Genomic DNA, 26508 nt, shown 5'->3' with positions numbered 1-26508 from the left:
TTGATTACAAATATTATCATTAAGTTTTATTAGCTATGCTGTTTTATAAAAGTAGTCGTAGTATGAATTATTGTAATTGTTAGATATGATCTGATTGATACAAAAATTTTCAAAATACAAAAAAAAACAAAAAACATTTTACTCTGTTTTCTAATTGAGACTGGTTTCCCCATGACAAATCAACCAAAATACTTAAGTTACGGTAATTTAGCGATAATAAGCGATTATGTTAACTTAAAAAATATTTTGCTGAGCTTTGCAAAACAACTTCATAAAAAGTCATTATAAGTGCAAATTATACAGGTTCTGCTCAATTTAAAGCATAAAATGCTCTCACGTTTTTCGGTTTTAAAAGTTTGTCAAATTTCTAGCATAACAAGAAATGTAGTGGTTCGTTTTACAAACGGAAAAGACGCTATAAAGCATATCCCTAAACGAAATCTTCAGACTCACACACAAACTGGATGGAGGTCTTGGGATGCCGTCAAAAAGCCTACTGGAATTACAGGTTTTAATTCAATCAATATCAATCAATAATTTATTTCTGAAATAAGATTTTACACTCAAGGATGTTTACAAATAGTAAATTTACTAATATAAAGTGAACACCTGCTAATGTTAATAATATCTAATTCAAATAAATATAATGCTAATTTTCATAATATATAATAAAAATAATAAACTTTATAACATAAAAATAAAGGTGTTAATAATACCACTAATAATAATAACAATAATAATATAATAATGATAACAATAATATTAATAGTAATAATAACAATAATAATAATAATAATAATAATAATAGCAATGATAATAATAATAATAATAATAATAATAATAATAATAATAATAATAATAATAATAATAATAATAATAATAATAATAATAATAATAATAATAATAATAACAATATTAATATTAGTAGTAATAGTTAAAAGTAGTTAATAATAGTAATGTAAATATTTATAGAAATAACAATAAGCAATAGTAATGTCAACAAAATATATAATACAAATTAAAAAAAAAAAAAAAAAAATACTGAAGACAACAAAAATTGATTATAGAAATTATAAACACTAACTATATTTTTTTAATAAAAAGTAGACAATTAAATACATTTAATTTATTTGAATTACATTTAATTCATTACATTTATTTTTTACATTTAATTTATTAGTATTTATGTATCAGACATAATTTTTTTTTAAATTTACGTAAAAAAAATAAATCTTGGCACTCATCATTGTCTAATATCATTGAATTTTCAGTTTTGTATCATATAAATTCTTTATAACTTATAAATTATTTTTTTTTTTACTTATAAAATAAGTACTTTTTATTTTGTTATTAGGTAAACTTTAAAATAAGCTCGCGGATCAGTTTTCTTTTCGACTTTTTTTACCATTTTGTTTCTTTAATTTCAGTATATGTTCTTGATTCAAGAACATATACTGAAATTAAAGTTTCAGTATATGTTCTTGATTCAAGAACATATACTGATACATAAAGAAAAAAAAGTCTAAAAGAAAACTGATCCACGAGCTTATTTTAAAGTTTACCCAATAACAAAATAAAAAGTACTTATATTATAAGTAAAAAAAAAAAAATTTATAAGTTATAAATAATTTATATGATACAAAACTGAAAATTCAATGATATTAGACAATGATGAGTGCCAAGATTTTTTTCAAGACTTGAATTAACAAATTGAATTTTTTACAAATACCTGCAACATTTTTTTTTTCTTCTTCAAAGACAATAGTTATGGATAACCAAAACAAATTGGGATACAATATAACTTTTATTTTCTAAATTTAAGCTCACTAAAGATTTTTCAAAAATAGTTGTATTATACTTATTTTTAAGAATAGTTTTTTTTTATAGAACACATAAATTATAATTAAGGCTTGAAATATATGTTGGACAATAGTGGACTCTTGATGTACCTTTCCTGTAAGGCAATCACCTATGGGTTTTTTGTTTGGCAGTATATTTAATTTTTTTTATCACTATCAGTATGTATTTTTAGTTCTATATTCATTGATCTTTTAAAAATTTAGGATTTGATCTACAAGTATATGGGTTTTTATATATGGATAATGGCGCATGATATATTGTCTTTTTTAACAAGTATAAACCAAAAAAAAATTGTCTTGGAAAATTTTTTTAGTTTATACTTGTTCTGTTTTATTTAATTATTTATAAAATAAAATACAAAAAAAATAGTGTCAAGATTGAGTTAAGATTTGCTTAGATTGCATAAGTCCAGTTGCTTTACAGGTTTTACAAGTGCATCAATGATATAAATTGTGTTAGTAATTAAAATCCAATACTCATCTGTTCTAGATGTCCAGAAAAGTTTATTAAATAGGTCATGCAGGTGTATAAACAATGCTGTAACATCTTTTACAGATAACAAAATTTTTATAATCTGCCATCATAATGAAAAGTTTTAACATGATGAATTTGATTTATCATACCCATCCAATGAAATGTATTATATTTACACAAAATAAACTCGCTAAATTTTAATGTATTGATGTTAGTTTGCTGATTAGTTTGAGAATTTTAAATACCAAAAAGAGAAAAAATTAGTGTTGTTATAGACTTCAACTTAAATCGACTAAAAGTCAACTAGTCAAAAGTCGAAATTTGTCAGTTTGAAAAATTGAATAATCGATTTAATCAACTATGGGTTATTTGACTAAAAGTTGATTTAGTCAAGCAACCCTCGGAATTTGGCAATTCATTACCGACCTCATTCCAAGGGTTGAGTCAAGTAAAAATCTTAAAATCTCCTAGATATAGGAATTGTACTACTTTTTAAATCTTTTCATGATGATAGCAGATTGTTAAAATTTTTTCATCTGTTATTCCAGATCTTCAAATAAATTCTTCTCTGGCTTCTTCTCTATAACAATCAAATCTTTTTAAATCAGTCTTTCTACAATAACTTAGTTTATGACAAGTATCATTTGATAGTTTTTCAAAATCACACAAATCCATTCTTACTGTAAATCTGACTACCAAGTTGTATTTCAAAAATGAGAAAACAATAGTAATTAATATGATTAAAGCAACTTAAACACCTTGGTAATAAAAAACTTAACAGTGATTGACTTCTTTTATCTTTTTTGAATGTAGAAGATAATTTTGTATCTTTGTTTGTTTAATTGTAATTAATTTGTTAATGTTAAAAATGTTAATGATAAAGTTAATAGGTAATAAATTTTTATACTAGTGTAACAACATGATATTTTTTTTTTGTTACTGTTAATAGCCAAAAGTTTTAGAGCTCCAACTAGTCTGGAAGGTAGTAAAAAATCAATTGCAATATTTTGCTACAAAAAAGTGGGGTCTGTGCCCTGTTATTCATATATGGAAATCCATATATGAATAACTTGCAGCTCAAAATCCTTATGTTTTCTAAAATATGAATAAATATAGAATGATGCCTAAATTTTTTTTGTTGATATCATCAACCATGTACATTAGTTTTTTGAGCATTAAAGTCAGCTATACAAAAAATTACCTTAATTTATTTAAATTGATAAAAACAGGTACTTAATAATTATTTTTTACATTTCTAATCCTTTAAATGGATTTATCACCCTTAAAATTAGCAAGGTACACATTTTTAAGTAAAAAGAACAAATATTTTTAGAGTTATGTGTCTTAAAACCTTTAATTATTTGTTGCAATTCTGAGGGGACAAGAGGGGTCTGGTCAGTATCAACTAAAAATAAAATGATCATATTTCAGGATCTTCTTGGAGCTAAAATTTATTCTTTTTATTTAAAATTACTTTTAACTGTATATAAATCAACAAAATCTGTGATATAGAGTGACATTTTTTAAAATTTCTGGGTCATTTAACATGGAATTACCCTACCCTTCTTCTCCTTTCTTCTAATGTTAGTAAACCTAATTTTTTCTCCTTTTTTTATTTCAGTGTTTCAATCCTAGTCAATCTACGTTGTATAATTTCCAGTGTATTAATATCAGTGTAAAAATATTACAAAATGGGCTCCATACTGAAGCTGCATATTCAAGCTGTGCCCTTATAGTTGACTTGTATAACAATTTAAATATAAGAACTTCAAGATTAATTCATGTTTTATAAAACCTATTGTTCAAGTAGCTTTATTAGCAACACTGATAACATGATTTTCCCACCTGTGTTCTTTAACCCAATAAGCAGACACTATTTGGTCCAATAGCGAACCAGGCTTGGCTGCCACGCTGTACCAGACCTGGCACGCCAGTGCTGTACCAGCGCCGGGTTGCCCAATGGTTTTGCAATGGGCCGGTATCGGTAAGCCAATATTGTTTCAATTCAGGGCCAAGGCTGGCAACCAGCGCACATTGCAACGTGGGTCCAATAAAGGCCCACAATATGCGTTTACCTAATTATTCAATTTATCATCATTATATATATGCTTAATTATTTAAATTATATATACCTATATATATATATAATTATAAATAAATTATATAAAAATATTACCTAATTATTATATTTATATTTACAATGTCTATTTTTACATTTTTTTAATAAGTTGGTAAGTTAACAATAAAAAATAGTTAAAAGGGGTTAATAATTAACTCAACAATATATGAATATTTTCCTAATTATGCACTTTTTAGGTATATTAATTTAAAAGTAAGAAATTCAAAAAAAAAAAAAAAAAGAAACAAAAGTTATATGCTCATATATCATTAATAATAGAAAAACTTGTAAAATAATGCCAAATATACAATTAACATACAAAACATATAAAACAGATCTTGTAAGACGCCCTAAGCACATTAATCTTTGCCAAATTCGTTAGAAATAGAGCGTTTAAATTGTGGTATTAATAATTGTGGTAAAGGTTTCCATGTTAATGATTGGACGGTATGGTTAAAATTACTACGACTTTCTGTTGAACTGGCTTTCTGAATGGGCTTTCTTTTCTGCCTCCATTTCTGTCAAGAGCTCCAGACTAGAAAGCCACAATTGCCTTTTGAATTTTGCTGTCTGTGGCATCTTTTGTTGACAAATTTCTTCGTATTGCTTCTATAAACATGAAAGTCATATACAAAATGTTTTCACAAAAAATTTTACAAATAATATAGCCTTTGTTTACGTACGTACAAACAGTTATATTATACTCTATGTAATATTAATTTGCTTAAATTTTTATTTGATAGTTTTTATAAGTAAATTTCGAATAATTAACAACTATTTGGTCGAATTACAACTTAAAAAAACAACAGTTATGTAGTAATAATGTAGTATAAATACAACAGAAAAACAAATTTACAGTCTATCGTACAGGCTATTATTATATATTCATTCTGATTTAATGAAAACACTAAACAAGTTCATGCAACTAAAACTAATTATGCAGTAATGAAGGGATGTAAGATTTCCTAATATAAATTTATCATTTCAATTGATAAATGTTATATTATGTATAAGAAGACAATTTTTCATTTTTTAAATATACATAACACATCCATAAATAGTCAAGGAAGCGAAATAATTTTAAGATATTCACAAAGTATTCTGAATAACGTCAAACATATTTAAAGATTTTAATATACGACAACGATTAGAATTAAATAAATGACATTTAAGTAAAAAAAAACAATTACATACAATTGCTTTTAAATATTTATATTTAATCATTTACAATAACTTACTTTCAATAACTTGACTAAATTTAAGAGCTCGGAAAGACTTTTTTATTAAGTTCACCTTGTCCCATCCAATTCAATTTTTTTGCCACTTCGTTATTTATTACGGATGATATCATTCGCTTTGTGGCTTACTTGAGATTTTGCCCGCCTTTTGCTGCTACTCCCTTCACCTAAAAAAAATTGCAATATACTACAAATTAATTACAGATGTAATTAAAATGTTTTGACTTTAGAAATATTTGATTAGCTCTTCCAATAAATCCTTTAAAAAAAAGTTCCATACCTAACCAATTACCAGTTGGTTAGGTAAAAAGATAATCATGTGATTACATATATTTATATGATTTCATATGATTACATATATTTATAACCATTTTAATTAGTTCTCAAACTTTCATAAACATTTTTTAGACAACTTAATCAGTATGGCTCTTTATTGACAAAGATTATGTCCTTTAGTTTTATAATTTGAAAAATGTTGTAAATAACATTTTTACTGTTTCAGAATTACTAATATATACACAAATCAATAGCCTCTTACAAAAATCATTGCTTTAAAATGATTATTTGAATTATGTTGTTAGGTTAAGACATAAGTCATTGGTCCACTTACAAAAATTAATCTTTAATTTTAACTATATAAATTAAAAAAGCTTAAACTATTAAATTTGGAAAAATAATTATTAAAATCATGTTTGAAACAATTCTAAAACTTACAAGCTTAATAAAAACAATTTTATCCAGCTTTAGCGCATCCTCAAGTTGCTGCAATTGTTCGATGTCACAAACCGGTAAATCAAGAGAATCAAATATATCATCATCATCATCATCTTTACCACCTTGTGTAAGAGTCTGTAACATGGCAGTGTTGTTTTTTACTTGTAGTAGTAATTTAGTTACTCATGTAACTAAATTACTACTACAACATGTGTTGTAACATTGTGCCACTATATTGTGCAACAAGCAAACCAATACATTTCACATTATATATATCAGGGATGCGAAGTTCCATCGATTTTTTGGGACTCTGGGACTCGGGACTCCGTGCTCAAAAATCATGGACTCCTTGGACTCCGACTCCGGATTTTTTTTTTCTTTCTTAAATTAAATAATGATTTTTATTTAATTTAAGAAAGAAAAAAAAAAGGAGTTTTTATGTATAAATGCCAGAAAAGTGATAGGGTACCAGTAATATTTTTATTATGAATAATATATATATATATATATATATATATATATATATATATATATATATATATATATATATATATATATATATATATATATATATATATATATATATATATATACATATATATATATATATATATATATATATATATATATATATATATACATAAATATATGTATTTTTGGTTCCCTTAGTAGTCTATTCAGTCTTATTGCAGAGCACTGTGGAAAAGCAATTAACAGGAATTCACTCCTCCTTCCTAACCGATGTCGCAAAACTTGCCTAAAGGTGGGTTTGAACCACGGTTCCCTTACTTTTTAGGAAAAATAAGTGATCTGTGGGTTTATGCAGCCGAGCGCAACCACTGCTTAATAAGAATAATACAACTCCAAAGATAACTTTTATTTATTTTGTATTGCTGCATGCACAGAATTCTCAATTTCTCAGTTTATTTGAAAACATATGATTATGGAATTATAAAAAGATTTAAATGTTTATTTACATTAATTATACTCTAAATTATAAAGTTACAAGAACAAAATATTACAATATCTACATTGTCAAAAATTATTCAAATAAAAAACTCGTTTGTTCGTAAAAAAAGCATATCGTCAATTAACTCAGATGTAAATCGACTACGATGATCTGGTGTAATGTGCTTTAAAACTGAAAACAGTCGCTCGGGCAACTTGGCAAGCATTCCGTAAAACCTCAGGGAACTGTTTAATTGCTTTAAATGGGTTAAGTTTTATTAAGTCGTCTAAGTTGAAGGAGGTATCTTTAAACATTGATCGAATTTCCGGAATTGTTTTTTAGAGCTTGTCGAAACTTCGTTTCAATTAGGTCTAGTTGAACCTGCATTTGTTCTTTTAAACAATTCTTTTCAATCTCCTGTTCACATAGCATAAATAAATTTGGTCGTCGCTTTGCAACTGGTGAAGCATCCTCTTCGTTTTCTGAACTAGTTTCGGCAACATGAACTGAAAAAGAGTTGCGCGCTACTGCTTTTTTTAATTTTGTCGAGTTCATCATTCTTATTTTTATTAGCTAGTTGAATCAGTTTGTAATTAATTTTCCAAAGTCCATCAACTGCAGCTATCTATAGAAATAATAATAAGTTTTTGAATATGTATTTTTTAAAGTTAAAGTTTCAAAGCTATATATATAAATGCATTTTGATTAAAAAAAAACAACCTTATCTTCAGTCGCTGTTAGCATACAGCCATGCCTAATATCCACGTAAACTGCTGCAAGAAACAACAAATTTTCGCGTAGTGCGCTTTCTCTATTGTTCATTCCTAGTTGGAAATCTCTGGCTAAGTCACTGTCTTTCCCGTCTAGTTCACACTTTATTGAATTCCAATCAAAAAGGAATTCGCCTGCGGTAATATTTCCACACTAAAGACGGATAGTTAGATCGCGTGCCATATGCAATACATCTCTCAGTTCTTCCCAAACCCCCCAATAATATGGTTTCACATTAGATTCTTTAGGAGCTTCTTTTTGCATATTCAGGTTTTGAATTACTGATCGAATCTAGAAGAACAGAAGAATTCATTAAATATATGTATTGCGTTTTCAACTAGTTAAGTATAGAGGATTATTAAAGAAATATTTACATAAACTAAATTTTACAAGTTATTAAATAATGTAAATGTCATTAACATTGAACTAATTGGATTTATACTATACCGGTTGGAAAACCGGTTTATACACTTTAATTAAAACTTAGAAGTTATAAACTATAACTTACCTGAATTAGCCTCTCGATCATATTGAACTGGCTAGACCAACGGGTAGCCTGATCTAGTATTGAAACAAGATGTGGAGCTTGGTCTCTGAAGAAGTCAATCCACTTAGAATTTCTCGCAGTTTTGACAACTTCTCTTGCATGGCTGAGGAATTTTTTTATTGTGGGCATCTTCAATGCATCATTCACGGCTAGCTGTGAAGTGTGGATAGCACATCTTTGAAGATGTATAACATTCATTCTACCGGCAACTCCACTTGCCAAGACTGCTGTCGCATTGTCTGCTTTATTTTGACCATCTTCGTCAAACTCATCAGTTTCAACTGAAAGATCGCTTTCGTCATCTTCGATTTCCCGAAGTCGCGCACCAACTTTATATTCACCTAAATATATTAATTATGATTTCAATAGTTAACTGAAAATTTAGTGAATATACGGTTTTATCAAAAAAGTTTATTTTTTAAATGTTTTTATTTAAAATATTAATTTTAATATCAATTTAATATACAATGTTCTTCATTTTAAAAAAATATTGGTGAATTTTAAAATATGTGTTACTCACTGCTGCGTTGTCAACACTGAGGCCTAAAGTGTTAATTTTATTGATTCCAAACTTATCTAAACACTTCTCAATAATTTTTGTTAGTGTATTCCGCCGTTGTTTTCCTTTCGTATCGATAGTGCCAAGATTGATGACAACAATTTCATCATTGTTTGAGTATTACACATTTATACCGAGGTAGTGGCGCATATGCCTAGATGTAGAATCGACTTTTAAATAAATTAGCATTTCTGATAATTTGTTTTTGATTTGTTGGCGATGTTTTTTGGCAAGATCACTAATTTAAATTCTCATATTATCTCTATTCATTTTAAATCCAAAATGAGATGCAACTTTTCCACAAAGCTTTTGAATAGGTTCCTGATCAAACGCCTATAGAAATTGTATTAAGAATAATACATTTTTATTAAAAAATGGCAAAAAAACATATAATTTTTTAGATTTTTTTTGAAATTACTTAATAAATATTAACGAAAAAATAATTTGAACCTGGAATGAAAGACCTTCAATCAAAACCAGCTGGTTTAAGGCTTCTAAAAACTCATCTTTTGCTATATGCAAATTAATTTGCTGCGGTACAAAACACTTTGATATGGATTGCTGTGAAGTGCTGCCTTTGATGGCTGTATGTTTTTGCTTATTCTTTTCTTTTAATTGTTTTTCAAATTTTTCTTTTTCTAACGTAATGACGAGCTCCGCATGTTTTCTAGATAAATGTCGTATAAGGTTGCTAATGCGAGTTTTTGCGGCACATGTAATTTCTTTACCGCATAACTCATTACTTTTACTTTTTTCGGGTACAAGACATTTGAAGCATACTACTTTACATCCATTCAACATTTTATTTGTACGATGAAAATGTCTGTAGATCGTATCTGATGCATAGTTACTAGTCAAGATTATTGTTCACGGCCATTACTAGTCAAGATTGTTGTTCACGAGTAAACAGCAAATATTATTATAAATAAAAATGTTGTTATTGCAAGTTATTGTGAACATGCAAAGTATTTGCTCTCTGTTATATATGCTTCACCAAATTAATTATCTGTATAACAACTCTCGAAATTGATGACAATTGATGACGAGAAAATACTTTAATAAACAGTTCATCATAAGTACTTTCTTAATGGGATAAAAAAAAAAATAAAACAAACATTAAGGGTTTCATTAGTAGTTTTATATTTAAGAAATATAAAACTTATAATGAAATATGATGAAAAGTTTAAACTTAAAACACTTTATTTTCTTTAACTAATTTAAAAAAAAATAAATTATTAAACAAACTGTTTCTTTAACAAAAAACCTATTTTAGCAATTGCATTTAGCCGCAATTGTGATCTAACCTAGATCACAATTGCGGCTAAATGCTTTTATTTTATATTTTCTGAATAAACGTCACATAAACAATATCAAAAGATAATTTAAATATTCTAAACGATAAAAGTTTTGGTTTAATGTAAAACTACTGAACGGGTAAGCAAATGGCCATTTCGCACGTAAAATGCAAGCTGCGTAACGCTTCTTAACAAGGCGCGACATTCAAACTGATACTCAATCTGGCTAAATAAATAAAATTGGCAAAACAGATGTTTAGCCTCCCGGTCAAATGCTCTTTTTTAATGCTTTGTGACAAGGTCTTTTGAAGGCATATTATTAACCAAAAATAAAAAAAAAGAGTCCCAGAGTCCTAAAATTTTTATGGACTATAAGACTCTGGACTCCGGGCTAAAATAGGGACTCCATGGACTCCGACTCCGGACTCCGACTCTGGACTTCGCATCCCTGATATATATGGTGTGTACCAAGTTTACATATAAATTATAATAGCTTACCATTTGGGACGCAATCTTTGACTTTCGGCATCACTCTGCAGATCTAATGTGACAGTAGCTTTAGAAAGGCAAAATTGAGCCTTCCCATAAGATTCTGAAAATTGTAGAAAAATTAATAACACAGCATAAAACCATTATATTAAAGTAACTGGATTTAAATTTGTGGAACAAGTTTAATGGAAGCCCAATGAATTAGGTAAATGATAAACTATAAGTTATAACTATGAGTTAGACATCATTTAAGAAGTAGAATATTATTTTATTGTATATTTTTAGAGAAAATCTAAAACAATAACTTTACATCCTATCATAAAAAAAAGAGAGCATTTAATTGTTTTTTAAATTAAAATATGAGTGCATTACCTTTTGTCCCTAAAATTCTGACTGAATGCTTTCTCTAATTATCAGTTGGCATTTCTTCCTCTTTGGCAGTTTTATTGTTTCTTTGCTGGCTTGTATAAGGAGGCCAATAACACATATCCTTACCAATCAGCCATGCACCTGGTACAATTGCAACATCATCATTTTCATCAACAAATGCAACAATTGCAAAGCAATTTTTATCCACCTACAATGCAATACAATAAATCCAACACAAAACCAACTTCAAACCTTTTGTAATCAACTAAATAAGTTTAATAAATAATTTAAACTTATCTAATTTTAAATGAGTTAAATTTATTTAAACTTTAAATTTTAATTCTTATTAATTTTAAAAATAATTATAATATCGTATTATAATTATTTTTAAGATTCAATTATAATATTGTGTAAGAGGCATAAATAACATATATAAAAAACTTCTTTTTTTTATAGATTACAAATTAAATTATTACAATTATTAGTATATTTATAGTATAGTAGTTATATAACAATACTAGTTATAGTGAAAATTAATATTGTTATTTAATAATATTATTATAAAAAGTGAAAAAGTAATAATAATGGTAATATTATTTATAAGGAAAAAGAAAATAAGTAACTTACTTTAAAACCTATAAAAATTTTAACACATTTATTAATAAATTGTGAATAGATTTTTTTTTTAAAATAGCTTGTTTTTGATTATATATATATATATATATATATATATATATATATATATATATATATATATATATATATATATATATATATACACATACATACATATATATATATATATATATATATATATATATATATATATATATATATACACATACATATATATATATATATATATATATATATATATATATATATATATATATATATATATATATATATATATATATATATATATATATATATATATATATATATATATAATATTTTATTAAATTAAAAAAAAAAGTTATAATACTATCGTTAAAAATACTACTAGATATATATATATATAAATATAAATATATATATATGTATATATATGTATATATATATATATATATATATATATATATATATATATATATATATATAAATATATATATATATGTATATATATATATGTATATATATATATGTATATATATATATATATATATATATATATATATATATATATATATATATGTATATTAGTATTAATTCATATATTAATAACTATAAAAGATATATATATATATATAAACTAATAAAGAAAAACTTTATAGAGGAATTAAAAGATTATATAAATTAGAAAATAATAACATTTAAAAAATCATTCAAAATAAAAAAATCAAAATAAAACATGTAATTCAACAAACCTTAAACTTTTTCAATGGATTCAATAATGAATGGATAACGGGTGATGCGGAAGTTATTGGACAAATCCTAATTTCATTATTTGAGCATAATAATTAGTTTTTGTGGTTTTATGCGTAGGCATAAACGTTCTATAAAATATAAACTTTATTATTTGAAACACAATTATTTAAAATGAGGCTAAATGCAGCTGAACGAATCTTTTCGAAAGCGATTAAAAATGTTTTTTGTAAATAAATCTAATATAAAAAAAAAATAATCGTAAATCATTTTGAAAAAGAAGGATTTGCTTGAAGTACAATATATGATAACCTAAAAAGACTTGAAATTGTTCAATCTTTTTCTGATAGAAAGCACCCTGGTCGTCCGACATCCTGGACTTGAGAAAAGAAAGCCGAATTAACGAGACTTGTCAACAATTGAAAAGGGGTCAGTCAGAGAAATATACGTATTAAATTCGGTGTAAATCAATCAACAATCGGTCGTCAGTTAAAAAAAATGAATATTAAATATATAAAACGTGAAAAGACTCCAAAATACACTATAGAACAACAAATAATGGTAAAGAAAAGAAGCAGGAAACTAGTTAACCAACTCTATAACACAAAATCGCTTCTAGTCATTGATGACGAAAAATACTTTTGTTTTGCAGGGGACAACACGCCTGGAAATTCAAGATACTACACAAACAACAAAAAGACATGCCCAGAAAGTGTTCGTTTTATAGGAAAAGAGAAATTTCCAATAAAATTATTAATGTGGATAGCCATATCTGACCGTGGTATGTCCGAGCCATTGTTTCGCACTTCCAAGGCAGTGGCGATCACTTCATCAATCTATATTAATGAATGTTTAGAAAACGACTTCTTCCATTTATTCACAAGTATCGTGGAGACTTTAAATATTTATTTTGGCCAAATTTAGCAAGTTCTTATTATTCTAAAGATTCTCTAAATTGGATGGATCAATATGTCTATTACGTTGATAAAGAATCCAATCCCCCAAATGTGCCTCAAGCACGACCAATTGAAAATTTTTGGGGGCATTTGGCACAGAAGGTTTACGAGGGAGATTGGCAAGCATCAACAGAGCAAGTTTTGATTGATCGCATTAAACTAAAACTACAAGAAATTGATTTAAACTTTTTACAGTCGCATATGAAAGGCGTCAGAGTAAAATTGAGATCAAATGCAGATGGTGGTGTTTTTTCATATAAAAAATAATATACTTTTAATAAAAGATAAATGCTTTATTTAAAAAAAATATAATAGTAGTTTGTTTTTTTATTTATAAATAAGTTATTGACGTTTTTATTTTGTCCGATAACTTCCGCATCACCCGTTAGTAAAAGTTGATCTTTTTATATCAGTCAAAAATAAGGAAGTCAGACATATATATATATATATATATATATATATATATATATATATATATATATATATATATATATATATATATATATATATATATATATATATATATATATATATATATATATATATATATATATATATTTTTTTTTTTTTAAATTTTGACAAACAGACTATGTGGAGTTTTTTAATTGGTATAAAAAACTATGTAGACTAATTTTATTTTACACACCCCCTAGGGGTTGCACCACACACCCTAATTTTTGCCCCCGAATTATTATTTTTTTTTTTGGAGGGGTTTACATTATATTTACATAAAAACTCTAAGCAAAAAAACATTTTCAATTTCAAAATTTTTAATTTCATCACCTTTCAAAATATGATATCATGTCAGCATATGAACTTTTGCTATGCTACTATGTAATTTTTTGGTTTATTCTATTTGTTGCATTTTAGTCTCTATACATAGTATATTTATTGTTTTTATATATATTTGTCTACTTTTTATTTTTAGTAATTGAAAATAAAATATAACTAATAATAAGCAACACATTGTATTATGGCAACTTTTCATACTCGCAGTAAAACTGACAACTTAACATTTGGACAAGGTTCTAAATTTCCAACTGCAATGATTCCTACAAAAAGAGATGTTGTGAAATATTGCTATTATGTTCGTAGAAATGAAGATGCTAAAGGCAAAGGATTAAGTTCTGCTCATGAATGTTACAGATTATTTACCACTGAAATTGAAAATATTTGACATAAATCCAGTTTTCCAACAATCGAAACAGAGGGAGTATTCTCAAAAGTATGTAGAATAATGGAAAAAGCATCCAATTTAGAAATGCTAATTTTTATGACAAATTGAAAGCTTTTGACAACATGTTTGACATGTTCATGCAACTGTTATGATTTAGGAGTAGAAAGAGAGAAATGCAGATGTACTTTTAAAGTCCCAATAAAAGAATGGGATGCGTTTGTTGGGCAAATGAAACGCACAAATCAACTTGGACTACTTGATCGTGCCTGCACATTTACTTTAAAGAAAACTCGAAAAAGAAAAAAAACAAACAGTTAAATACACATACAAATGTTGAGAAAGACACTGATCGACAAATTACCAATGACAATTTTTATGAATCTGAGGATAATATCATATAAGATGAATCTAATAATGAATATGACAAGCTATACAAATCTAATGTCTTAAAAAAATGTAATCAAAATAGGTTTCATTACAATGTTTTTGTAATCTTCATTGATTTTTCTTTTTCGGCGTTAAACTAATTTCCCTAATAATTTTTTCTGTATAACCCCAACCAGCTATACAAATGATTAATCATATTATGGATTATTCTGTAAGGAGTTTAAACTAAAAAGTATAATATACATATATATTTCATAATAATAAATCCAATATTATTTACAGTATAGGGTTTGTAAAAGCTAAGAATCTGTTGTAAAAAAAGATATTTAAAAAAAATATCTTTGGGTTTTTTTGGGTTTTTTTAAGGTGGGTTTTTTTGGGTTGGGTTTTTTTGCCAACCCTGACTTGATTATATATATAGTTGGTTTTTTAAAATAACGTTGTGTGCTTAACTAAAATTAAGAACTTTTAAAAGCTATTATAAGAGATACAAATATTTATATATTTTGCTATTTATTTTATTCGCATCAATAAAAAATAATTTTGTTGCATCAATAAAAATAATATGGTTTTAACACCATAATGCATTGGCAGAACGCCAATCGGCGTTCCTCGTTGGCGTGCCTCGCTGGCGTGTGACTTAAGATGCGCTTATGACCCAAAAATAGCCAGCCAGTTCTGGTGCGCCAGCTATGGCACTTAACTGGATCACACGTATCTATCCAAAGCTGGCTTGCCAACCCTGGCCCAATAAGGTCCTGCTTATTGGGAAATATTATAACACTCAAATCTCTTTCAGTTTCTGTCTTTTGCAAAATATGATCTTCTAATTTGTAGTTAAATTGAGGATTCACTTTTGGGATCGTCCATATAGTACGTACACTCGGTTGCAGGATAGGGGGTCTGCAAATGGCGTATATGAAATAAGGGCAGGGGTCAATTAATAAAGTAAGGAGACACTAAATTAAAAAAATATCATAAAATGTTGGGTAGGTAGGTTAAAAGCGAAGATACTTTTAGGGAGGTGGAGACTACCCAAAAAAGCATATATCAAAATGCGGGTGGGGTTTGGGGGTGGGAGGGTCAAAATAGAAGCATACTTATTTTATGGATGACCCCTTACCAATAATCATAACATTGCATTTATCTCCATTGAATTTAATCAATCACTTATCTGACTAGTCTAAAAACTTATTTAAATCTTTTTGAAGAGCATTGTTGTTACTTTCATTAGTAATTGCTGACAGGTTTTTTAGTATCATCTGCAAATAATTTTAATTTATTTAGTATATAAATTCTTAAGTCATTTATATAAATTACAAATAAGAGTGGGCCAAGAACTGAACCCTGAGGTACTCTACTTGTAACTTCCTTCCAACTTAAAACAAACTTACCCAGAATAACACTTTGTTTTTTATTACTAAGGAATGTTTTACACCATTGTAGTATATAAGAGTGAAAGTCATAACCATAAAGCTTGCAACATAATTTAGATAAAGAAACCAAATCAAAAGTTTTTGCAAAGTCCAAAAATATTATATTGATATTAATACCAGATTTTTTTTCTTTAATAAAACCAAAAATCTCTAACAAGTTTAAACAACAGTATTTACTATTAACAATTGTGATCTAATTCAGATGTTTAGATTTCAAAACAATATAGACAAAATAAACTGACATAACGAACCTGAAAGAATAACTAATACAAGAGGGGCATGATCAGAAATTAAGAAGACAATATGTAAGAAACTCACTTCTAGGCATAATTTCTTCACCAACCGTTTTGTAGAAGCTTGGAATATCCTAGATCAAGATGTTATTAATGCAACTTTTGTAAATGATTTTAAAAACAAACTAAAACACTTTAATGAAAAACGGCTGTTATAGTCTAATATCTACTGTTGTTAGACTCATTTTTCTTGGTAAAACAAGAAAAGAGCATTTGATTTATATTATATTATATTAAATCCATGCTGTCCACTGCCTATTAATTTAATAAAAGTCAATTGGTTCATTCCGAATAATTTTCTCCATAATTTTGCTAACTCTTGGTGTTAATGATATTGATCTTATTTATTTTCTTTATTTGACAGTGGAGTTATGTTTGCAATTAACCATTCATTTGGTATAAAACCACTATAATATGACATTTTATAGATCAGTGATAATGGATGAGAAAGTGATTTTAAATATTCTTTGAAAATACGAGAATGGACTTTGTCAACAGCAGTTGTTTTATTCAAATAAAGGTTTACTAAATGATATTCAACATTAGTGTCATAAAAACTTGGATTGCTAGAAAAAAATTCACATTTTGAAGGAAAAGTTACAGGATCTAATATCTCATCTTTTAACAATACTGAATTAAAATACTCGTTTAAACAATTTGTTACTACCTCATTTGTTATAATTGTCTACCTCATTATAATTATCTACCTCATTTAATTATAATTATCTACCTCATTATAATTGTCTACCTCATTTATAATTATCTACCTCATTATAATTATCTACCTCATTTGTTATAATTGAACCATCAACAGTTTTAAGTACTTTAATTGAATCTTTTATAACTGTTTTATTATTCAAATATGAATAAACACTTTTAAAGTTGTAATTTGAATTTTTAGCCGGAATTCAAAAGGTCTTATATTTTTATTATCTCTTTTTTTCACATTTTTATATAAGGTTTTATTGTCATTTATTCAAATTTTGAATGCTTGCATTTGTTTCCATGTTCAATTCCACCTAGAGGAGGTGTAAGTGATTCAAACAGAAAACCCTATCACTACTTTCTGATAAGACCAAGTCTAATAAATTTGTTTTAAACCCAAATCTAACTTGAAATAATGGCAACAAGATATTTTGATATAAGAAGCACTCATTTAAGGATTATATTATTATTTTTTTAATTTATTTATTTGATTTAAATATTCTATTCTAATCTTTGTGCATACTGTGTTTATATAATGAAATACAGTTTTCAGCTGATACTTATAGCAAAGTTTCAGTTGATTAATAAACATAAACTTGCTGAGTACTGGTGTTTTTATAATAAAATATAGCTTTCAGCTGATACTTATATAGCAAAGTGTGCAGTTGATTGAAATTACTTAGTAAATGATTTGTTATAAGATAAGTTTGATAATTATGTTTCTTAATTAAACAACGTAAACTGATTCAATTTGTAATTACCTGTCTGCTTTTAAGAGATTGTTACAATAAAAACAATACTAACCGCTTTAAATGATAAACTTGTTTTTGAATACAATATTTTTCAGTTGTTACAATTTAAGGAGATTATTATGAATTATAAAAATGCAATAATGTAGTATTTTATTGCATTAAGTTTAAAATTTTATATTATTTATATAACATTAATATTATACTATTGTTGTTTTTTAGCTGAGAATGCTGGCCGAGCTGTATTAGGGGGTGCATCTGCAGCAGCTATTGCTGGTCTATGTTTTTATGGACTTGGTTTATCTAATGAAGTTGGTGCAATAGATGTTGCAAGGTATTTCTTTTGTATAATTTAAAATTAATTATATTTTCTTTTTATGAAATCTCTCTGAGCATCTGCTCTGAGGCAAGTATTTATTTCCTGAGAAATATTAGAAAAAAAATTTTAACTTTTTTATTTAAGACAGGATTATTTTTTGGAGCTGAAGCTGATAACTGTTTTTCTTATTGATTGTACTATGCATATCTTCTAAATGATTGTATGCTTTTGTTATTGTAACCCATTTATCTTTCTTATTCGTTTATCCTCCACAATATTTTTCATTAGAACTAGGTAATCCAATTAGAATAAATAAATTAGTTTAGAATAAATTAGTTTTTATTTGTAATTTATATTTTATATAAAAATTTTTCAGATTTTGGCCTGAAGAGATGAGGGCACGTGTTAAGTCAACATATTTATATTTTACGGGAAGCCTTGGACTCACTGCTGTATCAGCATTTTATATGAGTAGAACCCAAGCTATTTATAGAATGATGGGTGCAAGCCCTTGGTTGGTAAGAAAATTTGATAGTTACATTTATTTTTTTATTTATAGTTACTTTTACTAAATATTTCAATTTTCCTTTCAAAAAATTTTTTTAAGTTTTTTAGTTTTTTTTAATAATTTTCTTGTTGTTTTGATAATTGCTATGATATTTATAAAACAGGTTATTGGAGGAAGCATGGTGGCAATGATAGGAAGTTCGATTTTATGTCAAGCTATTGAGTATGAAAAAGGTCTCAATGCAAAACATTTTGCATGGGCTGGTAATGAATTTCATAAAATTATTGATCCTTGTTCATTAACTCAAAAAGTATAATAAAAATATATAATTGAAAACATTTCAAATCTTAAATAATTTGAATCTAGATAAAAGTGTTTTCAAATTCATTTTAGTTCACAGTGGGGTTGTAGGCATTGTTATAGCTCCCATGATTCTCCTTGGCGGACCATTAGTTGCTCGTGCTGCTATATACACTGCTGGAACAGTTGCTGGTCTTACTTTGACTGCTGCATGTGCACCAAACGATAAGTTTTTGACATGGGGTGGACCTTTATCTCTTGCTCTTGGTGGCATTTGTGTGGCTTCACTAGGTATTTATTTGCTGTCTGAATTATCTTAATATTTAATTTTTAGTGCAGATTCTCTAGGTATTTAATCATTGCCAGGCTTCTTTTGGTATATACCCATAACATGGCTTTTCTAGGTATTTATTCTTTTAGTGACTTCTCTAGGCGTTTATTTATTGCATAATTTTCTGGGTATTTTTAAGCAACTGTAAATTTAATTTTTTTAAAAGTTAACTTTTGAATCTTTATTTAATTATTCTTTAAATTTTATATTATTTATATTAGAGTCTTAAGTTTTTTATGTTAATTTTATAGGTGGAATGTTTTTACCTGCATCATCTGCAGCTGTTCCAGTTATAAATTCTTTAGTTACATACGGAGGGTTGATTATTTTTGGAGGTTTTATGCTGTATGATACACAGAAAATTATCAAGCAAGCTGAAATATCCACATATCGTGGTCAAAAATATGATCCAATCAATTCGTAAGTTTTTTTTTACTTTTTTTGTTTTGTTTTATTAAATGTATATAAAAAATTACTATTTATAAATTTGGATATAAAATATTTAAATTAAAAGTATTATTTTCTACTCAGTGCATTATTTACATACTATAGAAGTTATAACATATGTATACCTTATACATATATCATATATATATACATATATGTGATATTTATATATATATATATATATATATATATATATATATATATATATATATATATATATATATATATATATATATACATATATGTGATATATATGTATATATGTGAATGATGTGTGCAAATATGATTTATGTTGATTTTTCATGTTCATGTTCATGGTTTTTACATGTGATTCATTAATCACATGTAAAAATCATGAAGATGAAAAATGAAGTGATAAATAATATTTTTATATACTAATAAAATAAATATCAGCCATAATTTGTTAAATATATACTAAGGATTGCTAATATACAGTATATTTAATATACAGTTTACCCTATAGTATACAGTAAAGCATACCTTAAACAAAATTTTTATTGCGAAACCGTAATACACAAGTTTGTATAAAAGTTTTAATGGGTTATGTAAAGCAAATGTGTTTATTTTAAATTTAATGTTTTTGTTTGTGTGTTTCATTAAACTAATAACCATTTTTTTTACATTCTCACTAGATATAAATTAAAAAGTTAAAGTCTCAAAATCAGTAACCACTTGATAATGGATTGTTATCTTGTTACACTAAAATATCAAATTAAAAATAAAAACACTTTCAAGATAAATCATAAATTTAGTACAACAATGTAATTCATTTAGATAATACAATAATTATGATATAACAATATAATTTATTAAAATACTATATATATTAAATTATCAAGTCAGTCCAAAAATAATTCACAAATAAATATAAATAGGTATACTAAATTGTATACTTATTTTAGTATACCAAGTATACAATAAAGTATACAGTAAAGTTAGTATACTGATGATCCCTAGTATATACAGCATAATATATATTAATGATGTACCGTTTATCCACATCGGCTTAATTGGCCACTTTTTGCACAGTCGGAATCAATATCGGCCTTTTTTTATTAATTTACCAATATTCCAACCAATGGCATTTTAATATTTTTATCCTGCATTATGATAATAATTAAATAAACTAAACTTTATACATTACTTAGAGTTTTTTTGAGAAATTATTTATTTTGACTTCATTTAAAGGCAAATTTGTTTATTCTTAAGATGATGTTTATAAGCTTTAATTTAACAGCTGAATGTATATTTACTTTTATTATCATGTTGTTTTTAGAAAAATTTTATTTTGTGTTGTTCTTCTGTTATACTTTAAAGTAACCTATATATAAATTGTTATCTATGTGTTTAAGTATAGCAATCTATATTTCTAAACAACAATTAAATATCTAGATTTTTAATAAATTAATAATGAATTCTAAGTAAACTGCTTATCTTAGTATCTTTTTCTTTTTTAAAATTGAAGTAAAAAATGTTACTTTAAAATTCTGTGTTTTTTTGAAATTTTTCTTTTCATAGTGAAAAAAACTAATAAGTATATATTTTTTTAACGGAATTTTTCTAATATCTTTTAAAATAATGGTTTGGATCTGATTTGGGTCCAAGTATTTGTTTACCAGTAATGATTCCATGAAAAAATTTACACGATTTAAAGTTGTATGATTTTATATTTCAAAATTTTAATAATTAATTCATCGGCATCGGTATTGGCCTTTTACCATCCATCAGTATTGGCATCGGCCACAAATGTGCTATTGGTACATCACTAATATATATATAGTTCAAAGTTGTGAAATATTTGCTAAGGAAGTATAAAAGGTTACAATTTATCTGATATTTTATGCTAATGAAAGTTTATATTTCACTATGTGTATCATAACAAAAAAAAAAAAAAAATCTTTTTTTTTTTTGCTATGATACACATAACAGAAAAAAGAATAAGATTTTATTCTTCTTTTTGTTATATATAAAACTACTAAATCATCTAATACTTTTCTTTTTTTCAAATGATTACACTGAAGGCAATAATTTTTTTATGTACAATGGTTTTATATGATTGTAATCTAAAATGAAAATAATGTAAGCAACTTAAAAAACAAATTAAAATGTTTAAAACAAGATGACAACCAGATGACCCTTAGAATAGCTGATTTTGAAGTAACTATACGTCATGGTTATGATCATCTCATGGTTGACCATAACCATTTGTATTAATAAGCTAAAAATTTGGGCTTATTTAATTTTGAGGGTGAGGAATCAGAGTTGGATGTTCTTTTCCATAAAAACAATGGGAATTAAATCAGAATTGTGACTTTATTTTAACTATAGTCCAATTGTGGAAATGTAAAATACCATAAAAGGAGGCCTGGAAATCAAGTTGATATTATATTTTGCCTTTTATAAAATATGTATTTTAAAGAGTGTTTTAGTTTAAAATTTTTTTAGGATTTTTATAAATAATCAAATAAATTTAAATAAAAAATACATTTTGACGCTAGAAATCAGTTTAATTCAATTTTTTTTTGTGGCATAGCCACAAATAAATTGACAAAAAAATAATACAAAAATTAAATTAAAAGTAAATTAAAACTTTTTAAACTTTCAATACTTCTTTTCTACAAAAGAAATAAATTTTCCTGAAAGAATATTACTAAAAAGAACAAATTAATCATGAAAGAATTTTGCACATTTACATAATAAATCATCATCTAGAACTATTTCTAAATTAGCCAAAGTCGGTCAGTCAACTGTTTCTTGAGTTCTCAAATGTTACAAGAAATCTTTATCCATTAATTGCAAGTCAGGATTTAGAAGAAAGAAGAGATTTGGGAATGAAAGTTGTCCTCTTAAATTCTTTTTTTATTTCCTGCAAAATCCTAGACTGATTATGAAAGAGCAAAAAGATAAATTATATCTTGTTCTTTTGTGCAATTAGTCTAGGATTTTTACTGTATTCACTCTTATCGAAAGATAAAATATCCAAACTAAAGATAAAGGATCGTCCATGAATTACAAAATGCAAAACTTATTTAAGAAATATAAGTAGAAGATCATTTTGCACTTTTTGCCGTGGTTTTTGCTGGACTTAAAGGGTTGTTTATATACTTGGTTTATTTAAAGACTCTGCAAGGAAAAACTTTTATTCCTTTGTCTTTTGTCTATTAGTTTAATTTTGCGTTACATAATTTATGGACAATCCCTAAGCTCAATAAGTTGGGCAAGAAATGCATGATTGGGCAAGCAATTTGTAGTTGAGAGCTGAGACAAAATTGCCTCAAAGTTATTTGTAATCTAAAAGATGATAAATGCTGAATTCTACAAGAAGGAGTGCCTGGCGTTTTACCTAAAAATTACCACCCACCATATTGTCCTTAAATCCATCCTATATAAATTTTTTAGGATATTTGTAAGTTTAACTTAAATAAGACAACACAGAGTTCCAGCTGCTTAATAAGAAGAGGCAAATTTTTTTTGATAACACTGTGCAAAACTTGATGAGTGGCATAAAGCTAAAAGCTATTGCTTGAGGTAAGAAGATCGAATAATTTAAAAAATATCAAAATATAGATTAACCAAATTAAAAAAAAGCTACATTTTTGCAAAAAATTAATACTAAACCATTAAAGCCTTTAAACAGAACTGAAATTATGTATCAGAGATGTAAAAGAACTCTATGGTGAATAACTAAAATTATAAACTGCTTTGGGTACTGTTACCATGGAAACCAAATCAAAGTAAAAAAGACTTGAAGAAAGGTCTCAATAAAAGATCTTAAATTTTAAAATCTTTTTGACCTAAAATGACAACCACAGAAAAAGGATTGATTTGAATGAGAGATTTTTGTACATGACAACAGTTGCCATGGTAACATAGAAAAAACTGTTTTTCATAGTTATGGGACCTAGGAGTCTCTGAAATTTAAAATACTTCACTCAAATCTATCTATTTGACATTTAAAATATCCTGATAAAATTTCAATATGTTCTGAAAAAGATATCATGATATCACTTCTCGAAGATCAAAATGAAAAGTGTTTGAATTCAGCTTGCAAACTTTACATATTGGTTTTACATTTTTTTAAAATTCTTTAATGTTGAACTATAACAAATATAATTTTTTTAATAAGGTTTGATTAAAAAATAGGTTTTTAGTTTGATGCGAAACATTTTTGACTTAAAATTTTGGACCATAATGTTCTATTACTATGTTAAAATTATGGTTGCTAAGGGTGTTGCTAAGGTAAATAATTTGACTAGCGGCAAATTTATTAAAAAAAAAGTGAAAAAAATATATAAAAGTAAATATTTTTTAAAAGTACATTTTTTTTTTAAATACATTAAAAAAAAAACGTTGATTAACACCTTTATGAGTGCTCTACATGTAAATATAATTTGACACTTACACAATGCGTATTTGCACAAGCAGTGTTTGCAAATGCTTTTGATGTTCTAAATAAACATTTTGCAATTCACTTTTGCATTTGCGCAATTTCCATTTATAAAATTTGCACCAATTAAATTTAGCGTTCATAAAAATTAGATAGGTTAAAGTAGGATAATTTCGGCGTATTAAGCTATTTTGTTGTTTATAGACAATATATCACCCAAAACAGAAACTATATTAGGAAAATGTGCTTCCAAAGTAAAATTAATTAATTAAAATAAATGAAATGATTACTAATTTTATGATTTCGATGATTATTTCTAAATTCTGTTTAAATGAGAATTCATGTTTATAAGCTCATATGAAGTTAATAAAATAATATTTTACATAACTTCAATAGTTAAACATAAAAAAATAAAATACAAAATTCAAAGAAAACTTTATAAAAAGAGATTTATTAAAAAAAGTTAAAAAAACAGTTTAATAATATATAACTTTTTTTTTTACATAACCTTCTCTCAACTCTATAACTCCGAAACACGAACCTTGACAAACAAGGCCGCTGCGCTGAGAAACAAGTTGAGCGCGGTACTACCAGGGACATGGTAGGAATCAAACTCAGAACCTCTCGCTTATGAAGCGAGCGCACTACCACTACCGCATAACTTTTTTTTAAAGAATCAGTGTGTCATACAATAATCACAAGTAAATACTTTTTTTAGCATAAACACCACATAGAGCAGCACATGTTTCATGCCACCATCTACAGCATTTATGGCATTTATCCCAATTATCCTTTAAATACGGATCGACAGAATCACCATAACTGTATTAACACATTGCGCAAAGTTGTTTATTAATCGCACCTTTAGCATCAAGGTTATTCAAACATGCCTTTTGATGTGTAGATATATTTTTTTAAATGCACTTTTTATGTGGCTGCCTGTTCTTATATTACAAAGTTAAAGATTCCTTTAGCTGAGATTTATATGGTGATCCAGTAATTTTTTCGGTATGATTTACCCTTCTTTTTATACCTGTTTATTTTGTATTTTTAATGTCAAGTCCAGCTTGTGATCCAATTGTAACACCATGAGGTTGCAAGGTTTCATCAGAGGTGGCTAATTCTAATGACTTCTGAAATGTAAATGATGAGTTTGGTGAGCAGATTCTAAATAAAAATATTTAACTAAATAAGGTGAATAAAATTAGGCAACATGTATATTATAAAAAAATAGTTAAAATTTTTAAAAGAAATTTGAACTATTTAAAAAAAAATTTTTTTTTTTAGGTTAATAAAACAACAGAAAAGTTATTATTTTGCTTGGTTTAAAAAAAATTACATTTGTGTTTAAAATAAATGGTGGAAGGTGGTAAAATTAATGCACCTTTTAAAATGATTTACCTTTTTGAGAAGCAATAACACATTCTGTTTTTTTTAGAATATATGTATATATTCTAAAAAAAAACAGCACTTATAATAATAAAAGAAAATAATTCTAACAATAATTATTAAAATAAAACAAGCAAATAAGATTATTATAACTGTACTTTACACCGGTTCAAATATCAATTGAAATTTTGCAGTAGTATTTTGAGAATTTGCAACGTTTACTTTTGTTAAAGACAATTTACAAAACAAAAATAGGTTCTCAAATGAATTACAGCTATTATTTGATATGTGTAAGTTCTTTCCAAACTTTGATATAACTCTTTCAAGCCTTAAACCAATTTTAACTTCTCCTGG

General features: G+C 26.2%; 1 protein-coding gene across 1 annotated transcript in view; it reads left to right on the top strand.

Annotated features, from left to right (window-relative positions):
• The first annotated feature begins 201 nt into the window (after positions 1–201).
• The window catches only part of LOC100210446 (growth hormone-inducible transmembrane protein), a 28335-nt gene continuing 2028 nt past the window's right edge, over positions 202–26508 (top strand). The window contains exons 1-6 of the mRNA XM_065796420.1: positions 202–508; positions 18675–18786; positions 19148–19289; positions 19443–19542; positions 19673–19870; positions 20162–20330. Of these exons, the coding sequence (XP_065652492.1) occupies positions 328–508; positions 18675–18786; positions 19148–19289; positions 19443–19542; positions 19673–19870; positions 20162–20330 (902 nt within the window). The 5' untranslated portion in view covers positions 202–327. The remainder of the gene's footprint in view (positions 509–18674; positions 18787–19147; positions 19290–19442; positions 19543–19672; positions 19871–20161; positions 20331–26508) is intronic.

The sequence above is a fragment of the Hydra vulgaris genome, chromosome 04, assembly GCF_038396675.1.
Source record: "Hydra vulgaris chromosome 04, alternate assembly HydraT2T_AEP".
In the NCBI taxonomy this organism is placed as follows: domain Eukaryota; kingdom Metazoa; phylum Cnidaria; class Hydrozoa; order Anthoathecata; family Hydridae; genus Hydra; species Hydra vulgaris.
Note: the sequence above shows the minus strand (reverse complement) of the source record. Positions and strands in the feature narration are given on the sequence as shown.